The following is a 20,804-nucleotide window of genomic DNA, read 5'->3' as shown; positions in this document are numbered from 1 at the left end:
CTCACACCGCCCAAAGAGCTGTGGCTAAGGGTGGGCACGGGGCTCCGGGGACCTCAATGCTTGATAAGGACGTCTGCCAGGCTAATCCCCAGCCCCCCTCTTCACTCCGGGCCAGGCTACAAGGCACTCTCAGCCGGCCTGGTGCCCTCTCCCAAAGCCAGGACCCCACAGGTAGCAGGGCCAGGCTGGTGGCTGAGTCCGGGTGACGTCTGGAGTTGAGTGGGCTGAAGTCCTCTTGAGGTCCCCTGACCATCCCTAACACTTGCCTTGCCCAAGCTGGCCCTGGGAGAGCCCCGAGTTGCCCAGGGGCAGGCAGGAGGCACAGGGCAGACTCCCAGGTGCCTGGAAGGGCAGACTTGGCAGGGAGGCATTGGGGGTAGGTCAGCCCAGGGCCTGACCCTGCCAGCCAGAAGCCGCATTCTGGCAGGGGCTGGGTACAGCCAGACCTGGAGAAAATGGTGTTATGGGACTACATGCAGAGCCCCTGGGCTCGCACTGGGTGTAGACAAGGAGAATCGCTGGGGCAGGGGTGGGGGACAACGGGGCAGGGGGGACACGTTTTCCCACTGGCCCAGAGCACCATTTTAATGGATGTAAACTGCATTGAATTTATTCCCTGGCAGCTGCGGGCACCTAGCATGGCCCTTCAGGGTTCATCACTGAGGACACAGCACTTTGCCTGCAATGCCTCTCCCAGCCCTGCACCTGACATGGCAGGACACCCAAGGGGTCCCCGGGAAAGGGGTGGGGTGATGCGGGTGGAGGAGGGACCCGGGGACCCGGGCTCATCATGCCCTGCTGAGTGGCCTTGAAGTCTCTTCACCCACAGCTTCTCTGAGCCTGGCTCACTCCTTTATCCAACAGGGAGTGGGTAGGGGGCAGTCTGCCTGGCCTGGAGGGCTGGGACTGGGGAAGTCCAAGCTGTTGGAGGCTGCAGAGAAGAGATCATGGCAGTGGTGGTGAGCGCAGTACTGTCCCGGGTGGTCGTGTGTGTGTGCATGTGTGTGTGTGGGTGTGGTGGGTGGGTGGGGTGCAGCGGCCTCTGGGTCTGTGTCCTGGAGGGGGTGTGTATTAGTGCACACGCGTCAGCCTTGCTTCATGTAGCTCACCTTGGTGGCTCCCGTTAGCTGGACAAGGACTCTTGCTGCCCTCTGCCCAGCCCCCATCAGGGCAAGTTCCAAGGGAGTTCAAAGGGACGGGTCCTTATGCCACCAACCCACTGGCTGACCACCGCAAGTGAGGTCCCCTCCCCACTGTCTCCTCCCCAGGTCCACAAGGACTGCCCCTGAGCCTGGGCCCACGCGGCTTCAGTGCCTCCTCCCCAGGTCCACAGGGACTGCCCCTGAGCCTGGGCCCACGCGGCTTCAGTGTCTCCTCCCCAGGTCCACAGGGACTGGCCCCGAGCCTGGGCCCACACGGCTTCAGTGCCTCCTGAGTGCGGCTTGCTCACCTGGGGCTGCAGTTGGTGTTGGGCCCGCTGGACGGATGCTCATGGCCGAGCCCCTGGTGACAAGGGGGTGAGCCACCGCACAGCCAGGCAGGGGCTCTGCCCCTCCTCCGGGGGCTGCACTTCCTTCTCTTGGGCCCATTTGTTAAGTAGCACTGGTGAGCCTGGGGGATTGACCCCAGGCACTCCTCAAATCCCAGGCCACAGAGCTCCTGGTGGACAGCAGCGTCCCCTGGGAAAACACATTCCCGTTGGGCAGGGAGGGAGGTCTGACCAGCAGAGCCTGGAAGCCCAGGAGGAGGAGACTCATGGGGGCCAGGGGTAGGGGGAGGCTGGGATGAGGTGTGCCCAGCCAGGGGCCCACTGCAGATCCTGGTGCTGGTCCTGAACTCAGGTGACAGCCGGAGACCCTGCCAGGTGGGGACCAGATCGGAGCCATCTCTCTGCATCTGCACGGACCCAACAAGTGGGAGCTGGGGAGGAGGGGTGAGCCGGGCTGCCCTCAACTCCTCAGACCCCGCTTAGCTCACCCCCATGGGCATCCCTGGCTCTCTGGCCTCTCAGAGTCTCAGCACTGAGTGCCTGGCCTGGGTGGGCAGTGGCAAGCCGACCGATGCCAGCCCTGCCTTCCAGTAGCTCGAGGTCCGGCCAGCATGCTCCATGCCATCAAAGGAAGTCAGAGCAGGACAGCCCTCCAGGTTAGGAAGAAGCAAGGCAGCCTTCAAGCAGGAGGTGGTGTTTCAGTTTGGCTTAAAAGCCTGGAAGGGTTGAGGAGGAGAAAGGGCACTACAGGCGGCTCAGAGTGGCTGACGGTGCAGAGGGATATCTCTGAGACTGCCCAGGCTGGGTCTTGAGGAGCCTTGGGCCCTCCAAACTCTGCTCTCCCACCTGACCCCACGAAGGGCCACACCACTACTTTACAGAGGAGGAAACAGGCTGGGAGAGGGCACCACACTGGCCCAACACCTGCAGGTGGACAAGGCCCGGGCACCCTCCCTGGCCCTGAGGAGCCTCCCACTCAGGGTTGGTGGCTGCAGCCAGGGCCGGTAAGCTCAGCCCAAAGTTCAGTTTCATGATCTGTGAAGTGAGGGTGACGGAAGGGTGCCCAGGATCCGAAGGACCCCACGGGAGGCCCCAGAAGCCACCCAGAGGATGGGCCCTTCATCTTGGGGGCTCAGAGTCAAGCAGAATCCCTGGGGCTTGGGGAGAGGTGTGAGCAGGTGACAGTGCAGCCGGCGGTGCAGGTGGGACGGCGTGAGCGGGCGACAGTGCAGTCGGTGGTGCAGGTGGGACGGTGTGAGCAGGTGACAGTGCAGCCGGCAGTGCAGGTGGGACAGTGTGAACAGGCGACAGTGCAGCCGGCGGTGCAGGTGGGACGGTGTGAGCGGGCGACAGTGCAGCCGGCGGAGAAGGTGGGACGGTGTGAGCAGGTGACAGTGCAGCCGGCCGTGCAGGTGGGATGGGGGAGGAGAATGCATGGGCAGCTGCCAGGAGCCAGGAGGAAGAGAGGCCTCAAGCAGCCTCCGCACTCACACATGTACACGCAACCAGCCTGGCACCCTCTCCCTGCCCACGCTTGGGGCAGCAGAGCCTACCGAAGCTGGGGGGAGGCCCAGTGGCCCGGTGCATGTGGCAGCCCATCATGGGCACCCTGCCCTGCCCTCCATGCCCAGCCAGGGCAGGAGGGACCTACCTCAAGAGGTATCCAGGCCCTGTCTGCTAGAGTTCCTCCTCAGAAGCCCGGGACTGCCCAGGCTGCAGCCTCTGCTCAGGCGGCGACCTGGCCTGACCCCAGCCCCGGGGATAGAGCAGCATCTCAAAGGCTCCTGTCCTGCTGGCCCTCCTCTCTGCTGCCCTCCTCCCGCACCCCTGCCCCCCTATGCCCAGCTCTCCTTGGCTTTCCTGCCTCTCCTGGCCCCTCTCACTCCTGCACTTCCTTGGTGCTCTGCCCTGGCCCTCGGTCTCTCACTGGCTGTCACCCCTCCCCGTCCCTCCTCTCTGTCTGGTGTTCTCCTTGTCCTTGTGACCCTCTGCCTCTCTGTCTTGGCCCCTCTGGCCCCTGGCACAGGAGTCTGTGGGCGGCTCCCTTGGGCAGCCTGGTCCCTCCCTCTGGCACCTGGCACAGGGGTCTGTGGGCAGCCTGGTCCCTCCCTTCGGCTCCTGGCACGAGGGTCTGCAGGCCGGCTCCCTGCAGGCAGCCTGGTCCCTGTGTCCCCATCCCTGCGGGTCTCCCTGACTGTGGGTCTCCCTTTCCCCTCTCCTACTTCAGGACTCTCAGCAGCTGCTTCTCTTTTGTTTCCCCCAGCCCCCTTCTCCTCCCGCCTCCATCTCTTCCACCTCCACCTCCTCCGCCTTCCGAGAAGAGTAAAAATGTCCGAGCGAAAACTCTCCCCAGCCCAGCAGCGTGGGGCTCAGCCAGACCTCTGTGGCGCGCTGATGGGCAGCGTGGCTGCCTCCTTCCCTCCCTCCCTCCCTTCCTCTTTCCCTTCCTCCCTCCGCCTCTGCCCTCAGGCCACCTTGGTAGCTGCTGCCCGCCTCTCGGTCTCCCCTAGCTCTCTGTGGTGCCCCTGCCCCAGGCACAGGGGCCTATTCTGCCCATCGCCGCCTCCCACCTCGGAGTGCCTCATGCCCTCTGCCAGGCCCTGCCCGGGCCCTCCTCTGTTCTTCTCCTTCGTCGGCCGTTCTTGTCCAGCCCCTCGTCAACCTGCCACCTCCCTCACCATCACCGCAGGCCTGGACCCTTCGCTGGTTCCTCTTTGTCCCGTCCCCTCCTTCCCCGTCTCGCACTCAGCCCCTCTCTCCTCTCTCCTTTCCCTCTGGTGTCTCTGTCCCTATCTCTGTCTCCCTCCCTCCTTCCCTCCTCCCTCCCTTCCCCTCCCCTCCCTTCCTCTCCCCTCCTCCCCTCTCCCCCGCTCCTGGTTCTCCACTTTCCCTTTGTTCATTCCCGGCCTCTGCTCTCGTTGTCACCTCCAGAGAAGGCTTGGCACCCCAAGAACCCTCTCTGTTCCCCAAATGGGGAGGCTGCTGCCTTTCCTGGTGGCCCCAACCCCCCAGCCAGACTGCAGAGATGACCCAAGAGGCAGAGACGCCACCAACGCAGCATCTTCGGTTTGGTATTGGCACAGCATGGTCCCAAGAGGTGGCCAGTGGGCACAAAGTCGGCCTGGTGCCCTCGCCAGCCAGGCCCCCCTTGCCCGCGTCCTCTGGCCCTGGCCCAGGGAGGAGCAGCCCAGCCCTCTGTTCCTCTGGTTGGGCTTGGCTGCTGTGACTCACTGGAGAACACTCAGGGCTAGTGGCCGGACGGACGAGGGGTGGGATGGGACGCATGTTCAGGGCTCACCGAGGGTCAGCTCCGCGACGGCAGTCTCACATCCGGCGGTTTGCCCAGCTCGCTGGCACTCAGAACCACCACTGTACCCATGTCCAGGATGGAGAAACCAAGGTCCAGCCAGCAGCACTGGCATCCAAGGTCACAGAGTGAGGGCCTGGCACAGCCAGAACCAGAGCCAGATCTGCTGGCCGCCGGCCACCCAATTAGTCCTGGGCCACCATCTGTGCACGGGCACTCATCTGCTCGTGCCACCCTCTGTCCCTACATTCACGGAGAACAGCCACCTCTTGCCTCCCCTGGCCAGGCCAGGGAGTTGGGGTTGCGCAGCACCTTGGTAACACTGAGGGAAGCAAGGGTGAGGCTGTGAGCAGACGGGTGAGCGGGTGAATCACCGCGGAGGGCAGCACGCTGGGGGTGGCGGCGACAGTCGGAAAATTCCACATGGGACCATAGCCCGGGCTGTGGTGACTCAGGTGGTGGGCTACCCCATGGAGACTGCGGGAGTCAGGAAGTCCGTCCCCACTCCCTACGTACACACCAGACTGGGTCCCGGGGCCAGTCCTGGAGAGAGGAGCCCACAGCATCTCCCCTCCCCCGGCACAACCCAGGAGGAAGCAGGGAATGTCCACTAGAGACCACGGTGCTGGCCCCACATCCCCAGCATCCACAAAGCTGCAGAGACCACAGGGTTCTGGAGTAAGCAGGAGGGATGGTAGCCAGGGCTGGACCTCAGGTTGGACAAATGTTTAGTGAGATCACCCAGGGGAGGGGAGGTCACCCAGGGGAGGCGAGATTACCTAGGGGAGGTGAGATCACCCAGGGGAGGGGAGGTCACCCAGAGGAGGCAAGATTACCTGGGGAAGGTGAGATCACCCAGGGGAGGTGAGATCACCCAGGGGAGGCGAGATTACCTAGGGGAGGTAAGGTCACCCAGGGGAGGTGAGGTCACCCAGGGGAGGTGAGGTCACCTAGGGAAAGCTAAATCACTCAGGGGAGGTGAGATTACCAGGGGTAGGTGAGATCACACAGAGAAACTGAGATCACTCAGGGAGGACAGATCACCCAGGTGAGGTGAGATTACCTGGGGTGGGGGGCAGTGAGCTTGTGCTTCATTTGCACCTCAACCTGCCTATTTCCTCCTTGCCTCCTGTTTTGACTTCTGGAGGAGTCCCAGCCACAGACAGCCAGGAATGAAATGTGGCCAAGGCATATTTTAGTTCAAAAGAAGGAAGAATATTCCCACAGGGAAAAGAGCTACCTTGGAATGGCAGGACTTCCCTGTCACTAGAGAATGATCATCTGTCAGAAATGCTGATGGATGGGAAGTGACAAGAACAGATATTTACATGTAGCAGCCAAGATTCATGGTTTTACAACTAGAGCATGTCCTGTGAGGGACAATATGGGAGAGTATTTGATGTCAACTCCACTGTTATGTGTGCGCTCATCCATTCACCCACTCATCCATCCATCTACTCATCCATCCATCTCTCTGTCCATCTCTCCATTCATCCATTAGTTCATCCATCCATTTTACCCATCCACCCACCCATCTATTCATCCATCCATTTATCCACTCATCCATGCATCCGTCCATCCATCCATCCATCCACTCATCCATCCATTCATCCATCCATCCATCCACTCATCCATCCATCCACCCATCCATCTATTCATCCATCCATCTATCCATCCACCCATCCATCCATCCACTCATCAATCCATCCATCCATCCATCCATCCATCCATCCATTCACCCATCCATCTATTCATCCATCCATCTATCCATCCACCCATCCATCCATCCACTCATCAATCCATCCATCCATCCATCCATCCATTCACCCATCCATCTATTCATCCATCCATCTATCCGTCCACCCATCCATCCACTCATCCACTCATCCACCAATCCATCCATCCATCCATCCATCCACTCATACACTCATCCACCAATCCATCCATCCATCCATCCACCCACCCATCCACCCATCCACCCATCTATCCATCCATCCATCCATTCACTTATCCATCTATTCACCTATCCATCCATCCATTTACCCATCCATTCATCCATCCATCCAACCATTCATCTATTTATCTATCCATTATCCATCTATCCATCCATTCATCCATGCATCTATCCATCCACCCATCCATCCATCCACCCATCCATCCATCCATCCATCCATTCATCCATCTATCTATCCATCTGTCTCTCCATCCTTCCATATATTTATTCAATAAATCTGTACTGAATTCAGACACTTTGAAGGTGCTGGGGATTCAGCATTAACAAAGTCCCTGCTCTTATGATGATCATGTTTCTAGTGTGGGAACAAACACATAAATAAATAAAGGTCAGATGATGGAAAATATGACAGAAAATATAAATCAGGGTAAAGGCATATGGAGTTCTGGAGGGGATTGATATTTTACATATGATAGCCTCATGGAAATAAGTAATTCTTTCCTTGGGTCTTTATATATGAGAGCCTCATGGAAAGAAGTAATTCTTTTCTTATTTGAAAAGAGATGAGAGAAATGGGAGGAAGTGTTCCAGGAAGAGAGTGCAAAATTCCTGATTTAGTAGCATCTACTCGCACATCCATCTTTCTAATAGTTTACTCAGCACGGATTCAATTGTCTATTGATTCATTATCTATCTATTTATCTTTCTAGTCATCTCTTGTTATATCCACCCACATATCCATCTATTCATCTATTATCCATATCCATCCATATGTCTACCTCTCCTGACATCCTTCTATTAATCTTTCCAATCATTTATATGTCCATATTCCAGCCATCCACTCATCCACCCATACATAATTCCATCTCATGTGTCCTCCCATCAATACATTCATTTACCCATGTATACACCCATTCATCCATCATCCATTCATCCATAAATCCACTCATCTTTTGTTTTGGTACATTTGCTCATTTAGCTGTTGGGCTGATGATCAGCCAATATGCACAGGTACAACACAGTTCAATATAGGAATATATATAATCAGCACCCATTCCAGTAGATTCATATTTGTACCACATGCTTTGTTAAATATTCTAAATATCACATCTGCATTTATCTATCCACCCATCCATTCGTTCTTTCATCCAAACATCCATATATACATACAGATGTTCTTCTGTCCATCCATCTATTTTTTGTTCATCTGCTCATTTGTTCATCCATTCATCAATTACTAAATAATTCTTTCTATTTATGCATGAGTTATACTCTATTTATACATGAGTCCATCCAACCCATTCATCCGTCCACCCCATCCATCTGCCCATCCATTCACCCACCTGTCCATCTATCCATGCACCTATCCATCCACTCATCCCTCCATCCATCCACCCATCCATCCATCCATCCATCCATCATTCAATTATCCATCCATCCATCATTCAATTATCCATCCATCCATCCATTTGTTCCTACTTCCTATCATTCTTCATTCATCTTTCCATTCATTCATACTGTTCTCCATAATTGATTCTTTTCTAATCTTTATTTTTCCTTTCTTATGCAACTAAGACATGGTTCATAAGCTCATGGCCCAAGAATAAAGCAGACCACCATGGCCCAGGAGGCTGAGCACCTCAATAGAGCCTAAGCAGGGGCTACAGGGGCAGGGATCTGTCTTCGTATTGACACATTCTCATCATCCCCGACACATACCTGCGAATGTATGTTCACAGAGCAGCATCCCAGTGAAAGGTGCTTTGAGCACTGAGAGAGCCCATGGGGACAGGGGAGGTCAGGGTGGTGGCCTCATTGGCTCCCGAGTGATCCCTGGTGGATAAATGTCTGTGATTTAAAGAGGAGGCAGCCTCCAAATGCTTGGAGCATGCATCTGTTCAGTGTGGCCCTCTGTTCAAGCAGGCACTGCTGACAGCAGGAGAATGGGCCAGAGCCATGGGTAGGGGCCAGGGTGGTGGGTCATGGGTGCTGGGGGCTGGGGGCTGGGGGCTGGAGGCTGGGTGGTGAATGGTGGGTGCTGGGTGGTGGTGATGAAGCTCAGATTTTGGTTGGGACTGGGTCTAAGAGAAAGGCTAAAGGATTATTTCTAGATTCATCTGGAATGAATTGGCTAGATCCTTCTATCCCAAGTCCCATTGCTTTTCTGAGGGGAGGTACCTGGGACAGGAGGAGGAGGCAGCCTTGCCTCAGAAACCAAACTGTCAAAAGTGTAGGTTCCACTCAGGAAGGAGGAGCACAGGCACTTTTGAGATGAGGGGGACATGCTCTTCTCTGGAGCAGAAAGAAGCAGTAGGTGAGGTCCCACCTGCCAGGGATGGAGCAGGAGAGTGACCCCTGCATAACCTTGAATCCTCATCTGCAGCCTATGAGCAGCTGGAGACTGGGGACTCTGGGAAGAAGGGTACTGGGCTTAGAAGCCACCCCCTGCACCAGTGGACAGGGTATCCTGGACACCTCAGCCACTCTCCCTGAGCGTGTGGTGTGTGTAGAGGCCCCTGTGTCTTCACCCCTGCTCCCAGGGAAACTGGGAACCCAGGAGGTATGCTGGAACCCTTCATGCTGTGACCTACAAATGCCCCACCAGAGCGGCCCTGCTCCAAGCTCTGAGGTCAGGGGCCCATGTGCCTGCCTCCTCCTGCCGGGGGATACAGGGGACTCAGAGGCCCTCCCTGCCACAAACTCCCTTCCCCGACAACCCACAAGCAGCTTGGAGGCAGTTAGCAGATGGAGTTAGGATAGGACTTGCCTGGCCCGAAGAAAGGGCCAGGGGCTTTCCTCCTGCCACCCCTGCTCAGCATCTCCCTCCTCCCTTGTCTGGCACTGACGGGGCCGTGCTGGGTGGGACACGGCTAGGAGGCCTGGCTTTCTCAATCCCCTAATCTCCTATCAACCCCACCCCCATGCAGCCCCTCCAACCTCTTTCCAGGTCCCTAGATGTTGGGGAGGGGATGGGGGCTGGGCCGGCTGTAGAGAGTCTAACCCTGGGGAAGGGGCCCTGCTGGGCTGCCCCCTGGCCGAGCCTCTCCAGCCCGCTCGCTTCCCTCTCTTCTAAGTATCAATACAGGCTCGTCCACAGCCAGGGCCTGGTTCTGTCTGCCTCAGCGCACGTGGAAAGCCCTCTTCGATTGCCTTATGGTCCTGGGCTGCCATCTCCCAGAAGGTCTTTAGTGGCCCCCAAAAAGATGCTGAGGGCTGGGATTTGGGCGGGGCTGGGCTGGAGGGAAGTGGAGGACCTTGCTGGTCCTGCAGCGCCCGGTCCCAGTTCTGCTTTTCGGGACGGTCCCTTTAAGTGCTTGCTGAGCTTGGGCCATGAGCAGTGCTCTGGTGCTCTTGGGAACCTTTGAGTCCAGAGTGGCTGGTGTGTGGTGTGGGGTCAGAGAGCCCCCGGGAAGGGCAGCCCAGCCCAGCTCCCTGCTGGTGCCCGCAGGTCTTGTGGGCCCTCAGCACCCGAACCCCACAGGGGCAAGGACTCAGGCCCCTCCCCAGGCAGGGAGCAGCCCTTGGACAATGCACTTGGCCCCTGTGAGCCTCGGTTTCCGTCTGTGAAATGGGAGGCTCCAGGGACCTGCCTCACAGCTCCTGGCAAAGGCAGGGCGCGGTGGTTCATGCTTGTAATCCCAGGACTTTGGGAGGCTGGGGTGGGTGGATCACCTGAGGTCAGGAGTTCAAGACCAGCCTGGCCAACATGGTGAAACCCTCTTCTCTACTAAAAATACAAAAATTAGCCGGGGGCAGTGGCAGGTGCCTGTAATCCAAGCTACTCAGGAGGCTGAGGTGGGAGAATCTCTTGAACCTGGAAGGCGGAGGTTCCAGTGAGCCGAGATTGTGTCACTGCACTCCAATCTGGGCAACAGAGCGAGACTCTGTCTCAAATAAATAAATAAATAGCTTGGCAAAGACTGGCATGGAGTGAACGCTTGGTCTGAGTGGCTACATTCTGAGTGTGCAGACGGGGAAACTGAGGCTTCAGAGGGGTGCGGCTTACTCATCCAGAAAGCACTCCGAGGGCCTATAGCAGCCGAAGCAAGGCCAGTCCTGGGGCCTTGCAGCCCGTCCCCCTCCCGCCGCCCCAGCAGTGGGATCTCAGGGGCTGGGACTGCAAGGCAGAGCTCACGCCCCCACCCCTCACCAGGCTGAGGACTCAGAGCGGGAGACCACGGGGCCCTTTCCGCTGCCAACACCCTCCTCTTCTCTAGGGCTCACCCATCCCTCTGGTATGTTCTCAGGGAACTGAGGCGGAGGCAGGCTGGCCTGTAGGGTAGTGGAGCAGAGGCCCACCATCCTGCCACCCCAGGGTGCCACCGGCCAGGGCCTGTCCCAGCTGGACCCCAGACCCTCCTGGCACTGCCCTTGTGTGGCTCCAGGATTGTTTTAGGAGACACGAGGGAACCAGGAAGGGGGCGCAGGAAGGAAGGATTCTGGCTTCCAGAATCAGCGGGGGTGGGGCCTGTGATGCTCCCATTTGTGCGACCAGCCCAGCTGGGTGTCGGTGGACAGCAGCGCCTGCCAGCCCACGAGGAAGAAGGCATCCTTCTGCTTCCCTGGGAAACTTCCAGATGCCTCAGACCCCTTACCCAGGGCAGGAGGAAGGGAACCTCCCCAGGGATCCCGGGTCCAGACATCAGGTCTTGACCACAGGAAGGTGTAGGGAGGGAGCCCCAGGGCTTAGCCCTCAATCCTAACCTCCCTCAGCAGCCCCTGTGGGGCTAGGGCTGGGGCTGAGGTGGCTTCCCCAACTGTCCCCAGCTCTGCCCTCTTTCCTGAGCAGTCGTGGGCACCGCTGGGGGCTCTCAGGGCCACCTGCCCCAGCGTGGAGCATTGCACATCCTCCAAGTGGTGCCTGGCCTTGGCTCGGAGGGCAGGTGGGCGGGAGGGCTGCCCAAGGGCCTGGCTGCCTGGGGGGTTCCATCCCATGGGCTCCTGCTGCTCAGATGAAGACTTCCAGGGGGCTGCCGGGGGCCTCCAGCCCCTTCCTCCTTCAGAATCTGGAGCTCTGAGGGTCTCCAGGGACAGATGGCCAGAAGGGACCCTGCCAGAGCAGCCCCTCAGGTCATCCCTGCCCTTCCCAACTCAGCTCAGCACACGGAGAAGCAAGGGAGGCTCCGATGGGCCAGGCGGGGCTCCAGGACTGGCTCTGTCCATGGCAGGTGCTGCCAGAGCCCTGGGCAGCGGCCTCCCACCGCGGGCTGGGCAGGCCTTTGCAGGTCTGCAGAGGAGCAGGGCGGTTGGGTGATGCTAGGAGGGGCATGTGCCAGGGCTCTGACACCTTCCAAAACTGGGAAGAGCTGGGAAAGCTGGTGGGATGGGAAGTGAGTTCAACCAGGCCAGGAGGGCCTGGCATGGCCACCCAGGGGCATGGACTTTGCCTATAGCTGGTGAATGGTTCTTTCCATGGGAGACACGGCCTGGTCGCTCATGGGGAACAGACTAGGGGCAGGGTCATCCTGATGGGGGCCTGGGCTACACAGGGGCAGACTGAGAGGGCAGCCAGGGTGTCTGTGGGACAGGGTGGGGGCAGGCAAACTTGCCTTCTAGGTGTGGACATGGGGTGGGCACCCCTGGGCGGGTGGGCACCCCAGGGCAGCTGGGCCAAGGACAGGCACTGCAGCCAAAAACGCAGTGTGACCCCAGGGAGGGTACACCCCTGCAGAGCTGGGATCCAACATCTGGATATGTCGAACCCAAGGTCCGAGAGGGCATCCTGACCCTCCCCAGCTGTGGACCGGGACGCCCCGTCCTCATCGCCTCAAGGCCTCCAAGGCCAGATAGTTCCTCAGTGTGGGGAGAGCCTTGCTCTTGGGGGCTATAGAGGGCAGGCATCCCCCAGCGTCACCAGAGAGTCCCCCCAGAGCCACAAGGCAGCTCTGTGAAATCCTCGTCCCTGCCCCCAAGGGACAAGGACAAGCTAGTGACTGTCGGCTGGACAGCGGGGTGAGACAGGAGTGCCCCCGAGTGGAGGAATCACAGTCCAGCCTGGCTGGTAGCCGAAGCGGAGCCTGGACCCCGCCCAGGGTCAGGGGACCTTCTTTGGCCTGAGGCCTCGTGGGAGAGGACAGTCCTGTCCTGGGGGCGTCTGAGAGACCACATCATGGAGGGGTGGTTCTGAGGAATCTGGCCCCGTCCCGGGCAGTCTGAGGGGAGGGGCCACATCATGGGACAGTCTGAGGGGCTGGACCCACTTGTCCAGCTGGAGGGGCTTGGCCTGCCCTGGACCTAGTGTTGGGGGCATGTCCTGAGACCGTCACAGGCTGGCGTCCCTGGCACTCTGTGAGATGCATGGGGAGCTGTCTTGTCCACTCTGCTCCAGCCCCAGCTGAGCCCGCCCAGCCTGGGCCTTCCTGGGGACTCCCGTGTGGGGGCTTCCCAGGCCATACATCCCTGCCTGGGTGCAGGGGACTTCTGTCCCATCCTAGACAGGAAACTCCCCGGTTCCCTTAGTCACCTTGTGAAATGAGAAGCCTACCCCACTGGGGCTCTCAGTTTCATTCTGAAAGGTCAGGCTTGGCTGTGCACCCCATGCAATTCGGGGGGGCAGGGGATGTCCAAGGAGGGGGTCCAGGCTTTGCAGAGCCCAGGAGAACCGCCGCTCTCCAGCTGGAGCGCCTGACAGCCCTGGCACAGGTGCAGCCCTGGCCTCCCAGGATCTGCACCAAGATGCCCCAGGATCATCTGTGCCTTGGCCATGCCCGCTCCAACCCCCCCCCTCCCCGCTCCTGGCCCGGGGGATCCAAGGCATTTGAGACAGCTGGGAGGGGGTGGCCAAGGATGAGGCCAAGGAGGAAGGCGGGGGTGCCCCAGCCCAGAGGCTCATGTCCTGCCCTTCTATGGGCATGAGGTGACCAGGAGCAGCACCTAGTCCAGGGCTGGGGGTGGTGCTGACAGGAGGGCCCATTTTGCAGCCGGGACACAGCTGTTATGCACCCAGAAGCCTGTCTTCCTGCACACGGCCTGGGCAGGGCATCCTCCCACCTCTCCCTGGGGACAGGCACGGACGTCCCGACCCAGCCCTCAGCCAGCCCCGGCCTCTGCTTAGCCTCCACTCCACTCATGGTACTCGGGGTCCCTTCAGTGGCCCCCCGCACCTGTACCCAAGTGGGATTTGGCAGCAAGAAGTCAGAGATGCAGACCCCTCACACATACCAGACCCACGGCAATGTGACGGCCACCAAGGACACAGACACAGGACAGTGACTGCAGCCACCAACATAGCACAGGAGCTTTGCGTGAAGGCCGGGAGGTGGTCCCTGCACCGCCCCGGGTCGGGTAGACAGGGACCCTCTGCTGTCAGCACCAAGGCAGAGACTGGTAGCAGCCCTGGCTGCAGTTTTGGGGTATGTGAGCGTCACCCTGGGCCTCCTCTCAGGTCCATCCTGTGTGGCTGCGGGCATCACACCCTTTCTGCAACCTGGGCCCCAGCGCCTTCCCTTCCGCACACCAGGCCACAGCCCCCGCTGGCCTGCTCCTAGGCCGGCCTCTATCCCCAGCACCGGATCCCCATCCCCTGACCATTAGCACATCGCCCCTCTGCCCCTCAAAGCCCTACCTGTCCCTGCACCGCACGCCCTGAGCCCTCCCATCTCTTCTGGGACCTGCACCGGGGGCAACTCGGGTTCCCCTGGCGAGGCTCAGCTGTGATGCCTGGATGCCTGCTGGCCGGCAGCTCCCCTCTGCCAGGAAGCCCAGTTACTAGGCCCCTAGCCCTCTCCACCCACCCCAGCACAGGGCTGGATGCCCATTTGTACCACAGAGTACAGCTGCCCGCTAGGAGGCCTTTGGCAGCGGGGTTTTTCTGCCCAGCTCTGGCAGTCCCACACACAACCTCTGCCATGCCCCCTCATGTCCCCACTCCAACCAACACACGGTGCCCGGCACCCAGCATAGGCACCTGCCACAATCCTTGGCCTTGTCCTTTACCGCAGGTCAAGGGCAGCTTTGGGTGCCCTGCCCTGAGGCCTGCTGGGCCGCAAGCCTGGCGGCCTCCAGACCCTCAAGGCAGGATAGCCCCTCTCAGATAGTCCTGTGGGCAGGTGGCCGGGCCCGGGCCAGCTCCACCCTTCCCAGAACAGCTGCTCCCCAGCCCCCACCTTGCCTCTTCCCAAGCTAACAGGGCCCACAGTCCCCAGCTCCTCCCTGGCAGTCCAGGACACGTCTTGGGGTCTCCTCCCTTCAGGCATCCACCATGGGCTTAGGATCCCACGCGCCTCCCCCAGTGAGTCCAGGGCACAGAGGCAGGCGGAAGAGACCTCCACCCTTGTTGTGAGAGGGGGGTCCCAGCAAGACTTCCTGCCACCTGTCTGTGGGTCCCCAGTTTCCCCATCGGACATCCAAGTTCTCCCATTGGGGGCCCCAGATTCCCCATCAGGCACCTCAGTTCTCCACCCTGCATGCAGCTCAAGGACTATGCACCCGGGGACACGGCACGGGGCGCCGGGCGTCGCCGCAGACCCTTACCCCAGCAACTCTTCCCGCTCCTCGGCGCCCGGGTCACTCGAAGCCTCCGCCATCAGCCTGTAGTCTGGGCCCCACAGGGTGCTGGCAGATCCCTGGAGTGGGTGTACGTGCTGTGGCTTTCAGTGCTTTCTGGGGCGGCTTCTGAGCCCCCACCCCCAGCCGAGTTTCACTTCCCCCTTCCGGCTGCAGGTTGAGGTTTGGAACCTATCTCGGCTTGGGTCAGGGTGTTGTTTTTTAATCTGTTGCTACAAGAGGAGAGGAAGAAAAAAAAAAAAAAACCCAAACCACCCCTCAGGAAGCGTTAAGCAAGTTACAGGGGCCTGGGGTGACAGAGACGGGGTGCGAGGGCCAAGATGGCTCTTCATGGCTCGGGGAGGGGGCCCCATGTTGCCCCTGGTCCCCGCTAGTAGCTCTGGCCATCAGGTCCACCTGTGAGTGGCCGGTTCTCCTGCAGCATCAGGGACAAACATGTCTGTGATCCCATAAGCACCACGTGAGCGTTTTAGCTTCTTTGGGTGAAATCTACCCAGAGGCCGGCTCTCCTACAGGTGCTCATGGAACTTGGTGGAGTCTTTTCTCGAAGCCTGGGGTCATAGCCTTGAGCACATCAAACAGCTGTGGGTCCCAGGTGGCTTTGGGGCCTGTGCCCGGGATGCCCCTGCGTTCTACCCGTTGGGTGCCTTGTTCTGTCTTGGGCTCCCTTGCTGATGCCGAGCTGTCGGGCATCCGCCTCGTCCCCCCGCTGCCCCTTGCTCTCCGTGCTCTGGTCGCTGGAGTTGACCACCGAGTGGTTCGTGTCCCCAGGCTCTAAAGGCAGTGCCTCAGGGACCCTCCCAAGAGGCATAGGCCAGCCCGAGGGGAGGGATGGAGGCTGTTTCCAGCCCTCACTGTCCCCAGCTTCTGGGAGTGACCACGCAGTGGCTCCAGGGTCAGGAGGAGGGATGCATGACTGCAGGAGCCAGACCCCAAAAGCTGAGGCAGGGGAGGGCTTAAGCTGGGCCGGAGTAGGGCAGCCACAGAGGTGGCGAAGGCTTCCCTGCTGGAAACCTCAGCACAGGAGAAGGGGAGAAGGGAGCCCTGGCCAGCGGCTGGGCCTGAGAAATCCAACCAGCAAGGACTTACAGGGGGTCCCAAGGCAAAGAGGGGCTGGAGAGAGGCCAGGGGTTGGGAGGGCCCTGGGCCCAGAGTGTTGACCCATCAGGGTGGGGCCGAACCGGAGGCCGCCTCCTTGGGACGCAGCGAGCCCCCCACCCACCAAACACACGACAAAGACCAGCAGAGGCTTTCAGAGCCCCACGAGTGGAGGCACCAGAGGGATCCGTGGCCCAGATGATGGGCAGGGCTAAAACCAGATCAGGCCCAGCGCCATGGAGATGAACAGGCTATGCCTGTGTCTTCCCCACGCCTCCTCCCTGGGGGTCCCTAAGGGCCCCCAAGTCCCCCTTGCAGAGTGGCACATGGCAGAGCCCTGCGGTTCTCACCATGCGGCCTCCATCCTGAGGCCACCCTGAAACGGCTCCCCTCATGGTGGTAGGGTCTCGCCTCCAGGTTGCGGCCATTCCGCTCACCCACCCGTCCAGGCACTGCATCGGCAGGTGCAATGCCTGTGTCCTCCTGCCCTTGAGGTCCTTCCCTTGGCCTGCAGAAGGGCAGCCCCAGCGTCGTCGCTGGGAGCTTCAGGAACCTTGCCAGGAAGAGGACAGGCAGGTGGAGGCTGGGGTCCACCCCCTCCTGCCCTCTACTGCCCGAAGGCTGGACCGGCTGCCTCACTTTTGGAGCTAGAGCAAAATGAGAGTGCAGAACCCTGTGGTTCAAAAACTGAGAATTTTGGCCGGGCGCGGTGGCTCACACCTGTAATCCCAGCACTTTGGGAGCCCGAGGCAGGTGGATCACTTGAGGTCAGGAGTTTGACACCAGCCTGGCCAACATGGTGAAACCCCAACTCTACTAAAAATATAAAAATTAGCCAGGCGTGGTGGCGGGCGGCTGTAAGCCCAGCTACTCGGGAAGCTGAGGTAGGAGAATCGCTTGAACTTGGGAGGCGGAGTTTGCGGTGAGCCAAGATCATGCCACTGCACTTCAGCCTGGGCGACAGAGCTAGACTCCATCTCAAACAAAACAAAACAAAAACAAAAAAACCCTAAGAATTTCAAGAGGGAGACACAGAGCACAAAACCACACTCAGCCCCAGGTCTACAAAGCCGCTCGGGCGGAGGGGGAGGCCCACAGGCCCTGGAGCTGAAGGCTGGGGTGACGATTGGCCTGCCCCAAGGGCTTGGAGAGTGTGCCCTCCTCCCCTCTGCCTACCCAACCCTGTTGAAGCTGAATCATGCCCCTCACCCACATTCATATGGTGAAGTTCTAACCCTACCCCTAGCCCAACCCCTCAGAGCGTGACCGTGTTTGGAAGCGGAGTTGCTGCAGGTGTCACTAGCTGGATGAGGTCATGGCGGAGGAGGGTGACCGCTCAGCCAGTGTGACTGGTTTCCTCACAAAAAGAGGAAATGTGGGCCAGGCACGGTGGCTCACGCCTGCAATCCCAGCATTTTGGGAGGCCGAGGCGGGCAGATCACGAGCTCAGGAGATCAAGACCATCCTGGCTAACACGGTGAAACCCCATCTCTACTAAAAATACAAAAAAAAAAAAAAAAATTAGCCGGGCATGGTGGCATGTGCCTATAGTCTCAGCTACTTGGGAGGCTGAGAAAGGAGAATGGCGTGAACCCGGGAGGCGGAGGTTGCAGTGAGCTGAGATTGTGCCACTGCACTCCAGCCTGGGTAACAGAGCGAGACTCTGTCTCAAAAAAAAAAAAAAGAGGAAATGTGGACACGGGACACAGACACCCACGGTGGGGAGCTCCCCATGAGAAGACAGTGCAGATGAGGGTGAGGCATCCACAAGACAGTTGCACCAAGGGAAATGTGGACACGGGACACAGACACCCACGGTGGGGAGTCCCCATGAGAAGACAGTGGAGATGAGGGTGAGGCATCCACAAGACAGTTGCACCAAGGGGCACCGGGACCCCCAGCAGTGGGAGAGGCCTCAGGAGAACCAGTCCTGCCCACCCCAGGATCTCGGACTTCCAGAATGTGGGAGCTCAACGTCACGGCAGCCACAGGGCAGCAGGACAACCCCTCCAGCGACACGTCTCACAAGCAGGCCACGGCGTGGGGGAGCCCTGCCTGTTCTCGAGGAACCCAGGCCGAGGAATAGGCACACTCCAAGATGCTCACGGGACTCTGGGAGGCCTTTCAGCAGATGTGCGCCCTCACCTCCCGAATCGCAGAGGAAAGGGAAGCCAGGGTGCGGGGTGTCCTCCTGCGGCCGTCCAGCCCTCTCTCCTGCCCACATCACCATCGTGGAGAAGGCAGACTCTTGCTCTCTCACTCAGCTCCTCCTCCGCAGACGCCAGGGCCATCTTGCAGCCCATCCACCTTCCTCCCGGTCCCCCAGCCTCTCCTCCCTACACCCTCCACGTTGATGTGCAAATCACTCAACCTTTTCACAAAAAAACAAAAGCAAAGAGCATCCCGGAGGCTACCCAGCCCATGTGGCCGCCTGCTTCTCACTCCTTCCCTCCCTGGCCAAGCCCCTGCCTCCAGCCCTTCTCTCCACTCAGCCTGGACTGGCAGGCATGGGCAAGGGAGGAGGTGTCCCCAGCGGGGGCCCAGCCACCCCTCAGGCCGTCCGGGCATTTCTGTGTGTGTGTGTGTGTGTGTGTGTGTGTGTGTGTGTGTGTGTGTGTGTGTGAGACAGGGTCTTGCTCTGTCACCCAGGCTGGAGTGCAGCGGTGCAACCAGGGCTTACTGCAGCCTCCACCTCCTCGGCTCAAGTGATCCTCCCGCCTCAGCCTCCCAAGTAACTGGGATCACAGGTACATACCACCACGCCCAGCTAATTAAAAAATTTTTTGTGTGAACAGATGGGGTCTCGCCATGTTTCCCAGGCTGGTCTTGAGCTCCTGGGCTCAAACCATGCTCCTGTCTCAGCCTCCCACAGTGCTGGGAGTACAAGCATGAACCACTGCACCCGGGCAGTGCATGCGTGTTTGAGAATGGTGTGGGCCCTGCTGGGTGGGAGGTTAAACAGGAACAGAGCCTTCCTCTGAAGAGCTGAGTCTACCCAAGAATCAGATGCAGAATCATTTCTTCCCTCAGTGCCTGAAACTCTAAGGGAGGTGTGTGGAGGGCAGACCCCGGTCCCTCCGTTGTCCTGTCTCCAAATCTGGTGCAGGGTCCAGCGAGCAGCACGGGGACCAGCAAGCGGCTGCGTCAGGTGATGAGTTAGTTTGGATTCTGGGATGGAGCGAGCTGAGGGCATCAGATTCCGGGGGATGGAGCCAAGCAGGGAAGCCCTGAGGGGTCAGCCAGGGGGAGCTCTGTGCCAGGCGGGCAGGACACAGGGACACTCCAGGTGCAGAGGCCACAAGGCAGATGTCTGGGAGGTGCAGACCTGGATTTGAGGGGAGAAGCCGGGGGTTGGGACCTGTGTAGCAGGCTGGAGGTGCGTGTAGAAGTCCCAGCCGAGCAGGGAGAGGCCTGGGCAGGAGATGCTGTGTGCTGGCACCATGGGCTGGAAAGGACATCATCCCGCAGCGCCCCTCCCTGGCAAATCACTCTGTGGGCACACGCAGGTGCTGGAGGGGTTTGCTGTGGGGAGCAAAGCTGGGGGCTGTGCCCTCTCCCTGCACGCGAGCTGGGGTCACTCGGCCCCTTTCCTTCCACTGGCCATGGCCACTGGTGAGCTTGGGAATCTGGCCCAGGAGTGAAGAGAGTGAGGAAGAGAAGCTCTCAACGGGGACAGAGACAGACAGGAAAGGGGCGGGGAAGCCTTCGAGGGTGCCGGGTGGATCGGAGGGATGCCAGGAGAGGGCAGTGACCAGACAGCTGCCCCTAGCAGAGCGGACAGGCCAGGCGGTGGGGAGGCAGTACTAGGGGAGCCCAGGGTTCAGGGCCAGCTGAGAGTGGAAGCAGCTCTCCAGCAGGCGCAAAGAGACACGGGCCAGGTCAGAGAAGATGGGCGTCGGTAGGCACAAAAGGCCTTGGGTCGGAGAGCTTGGCTATTTATTTTGTTTGCTTTTAGTTTTTACTTTATTTTTTATTTTTTTTAAAGAATTTGTAGAGATAGGGTTTTGCTATGTTGCCCAGGCTGGTCTCAAACTCCTGGCCTCAAGTGATGGTCGTCACTCTGTCACCGAGGCTGGAGTGCATTGGCGTGATCTCGGCTCACTGCAACCTGCGCCTCCTGGGCTCAAGCAATTCTCCTGCCTCAGCCTCCTGAGTAGCTGGGACAACAGAAGCCCACCACCACGCCCGGCTAATTTTGGTATTTTTAGTAGAGATGGAGTTTCACCATGTTGGCCAGGCTGGTCTCGAACTCCCGACCTCAAGCGATCCGCCCACCTTGGTCTTCCCAAATCCTGAGATTACAGGCGTGAGTCATCAGCCTGGCCTTCTTCTTCTTTTTTTCTTTCTTTAAATTCTCAAAACTTTTATTTTTTGAGATGGAGTCTTGCTCTGCTGCCCAGGATGGAGTGCAGAGGCGTGATCTGGGCTAACTGCAACCTCTGCCTCCCGGG

General features: G+C 59.4%; 1 protein-coding gene across 3 annotated transcripts in view; it reads right to left on the bottom strand.

Annotated features, from left to right (window-relative positions):
* The window catches only part of LSP1 (lymphocyte specific protein 1), a 41,278-nt gene extending 25,860 nt beyond the window's left edge, over nt 1-15,418 (bottom strand). The window contains exon 1 of one of the 3 annotated variants that reach the window (XM_034931932.3): nt 15,223-15,418. In XM_034931932.3, coding sequence (XP_034787823.1) covers nt 15,223-15,275 — 53 coding nt within the window. In that variant the 5' untranslated portion in view covers nt 15,276-15,418. Of the gene's footprint in view, nt 1-1,450; nt 3,875-15,222 lie in introns of those variants that run through there. The other 2 variants (XM_003816073.5, XM_063608032.1) reach the window with 2 other exon arrangements.
* Between the last annotated feature and the right edge of the window lie 5,386 nt (nt 15,419-20,804).

The sequence above is a fragment of the Pan paniscus genome, chromosome 9 (genome assembly GCF_029289425.2).
Source record: "Pan paniscus chromosome 9, NHGRI_mPanPan1-v2.0_pri, whole genome shotgun sequence".
Taxonomy (NCBI): domain Eukaryota; kingdom Metazoa; phylum Chordata; class Mammalia; order Primates; family Hominidae; genus Pan; species Pan paniscus.
The sequence above is the reverse complement of the archived record's forward strand: the minus strand, read 5'-3'. Positions and strand labels throughout refer to the sequence as shown.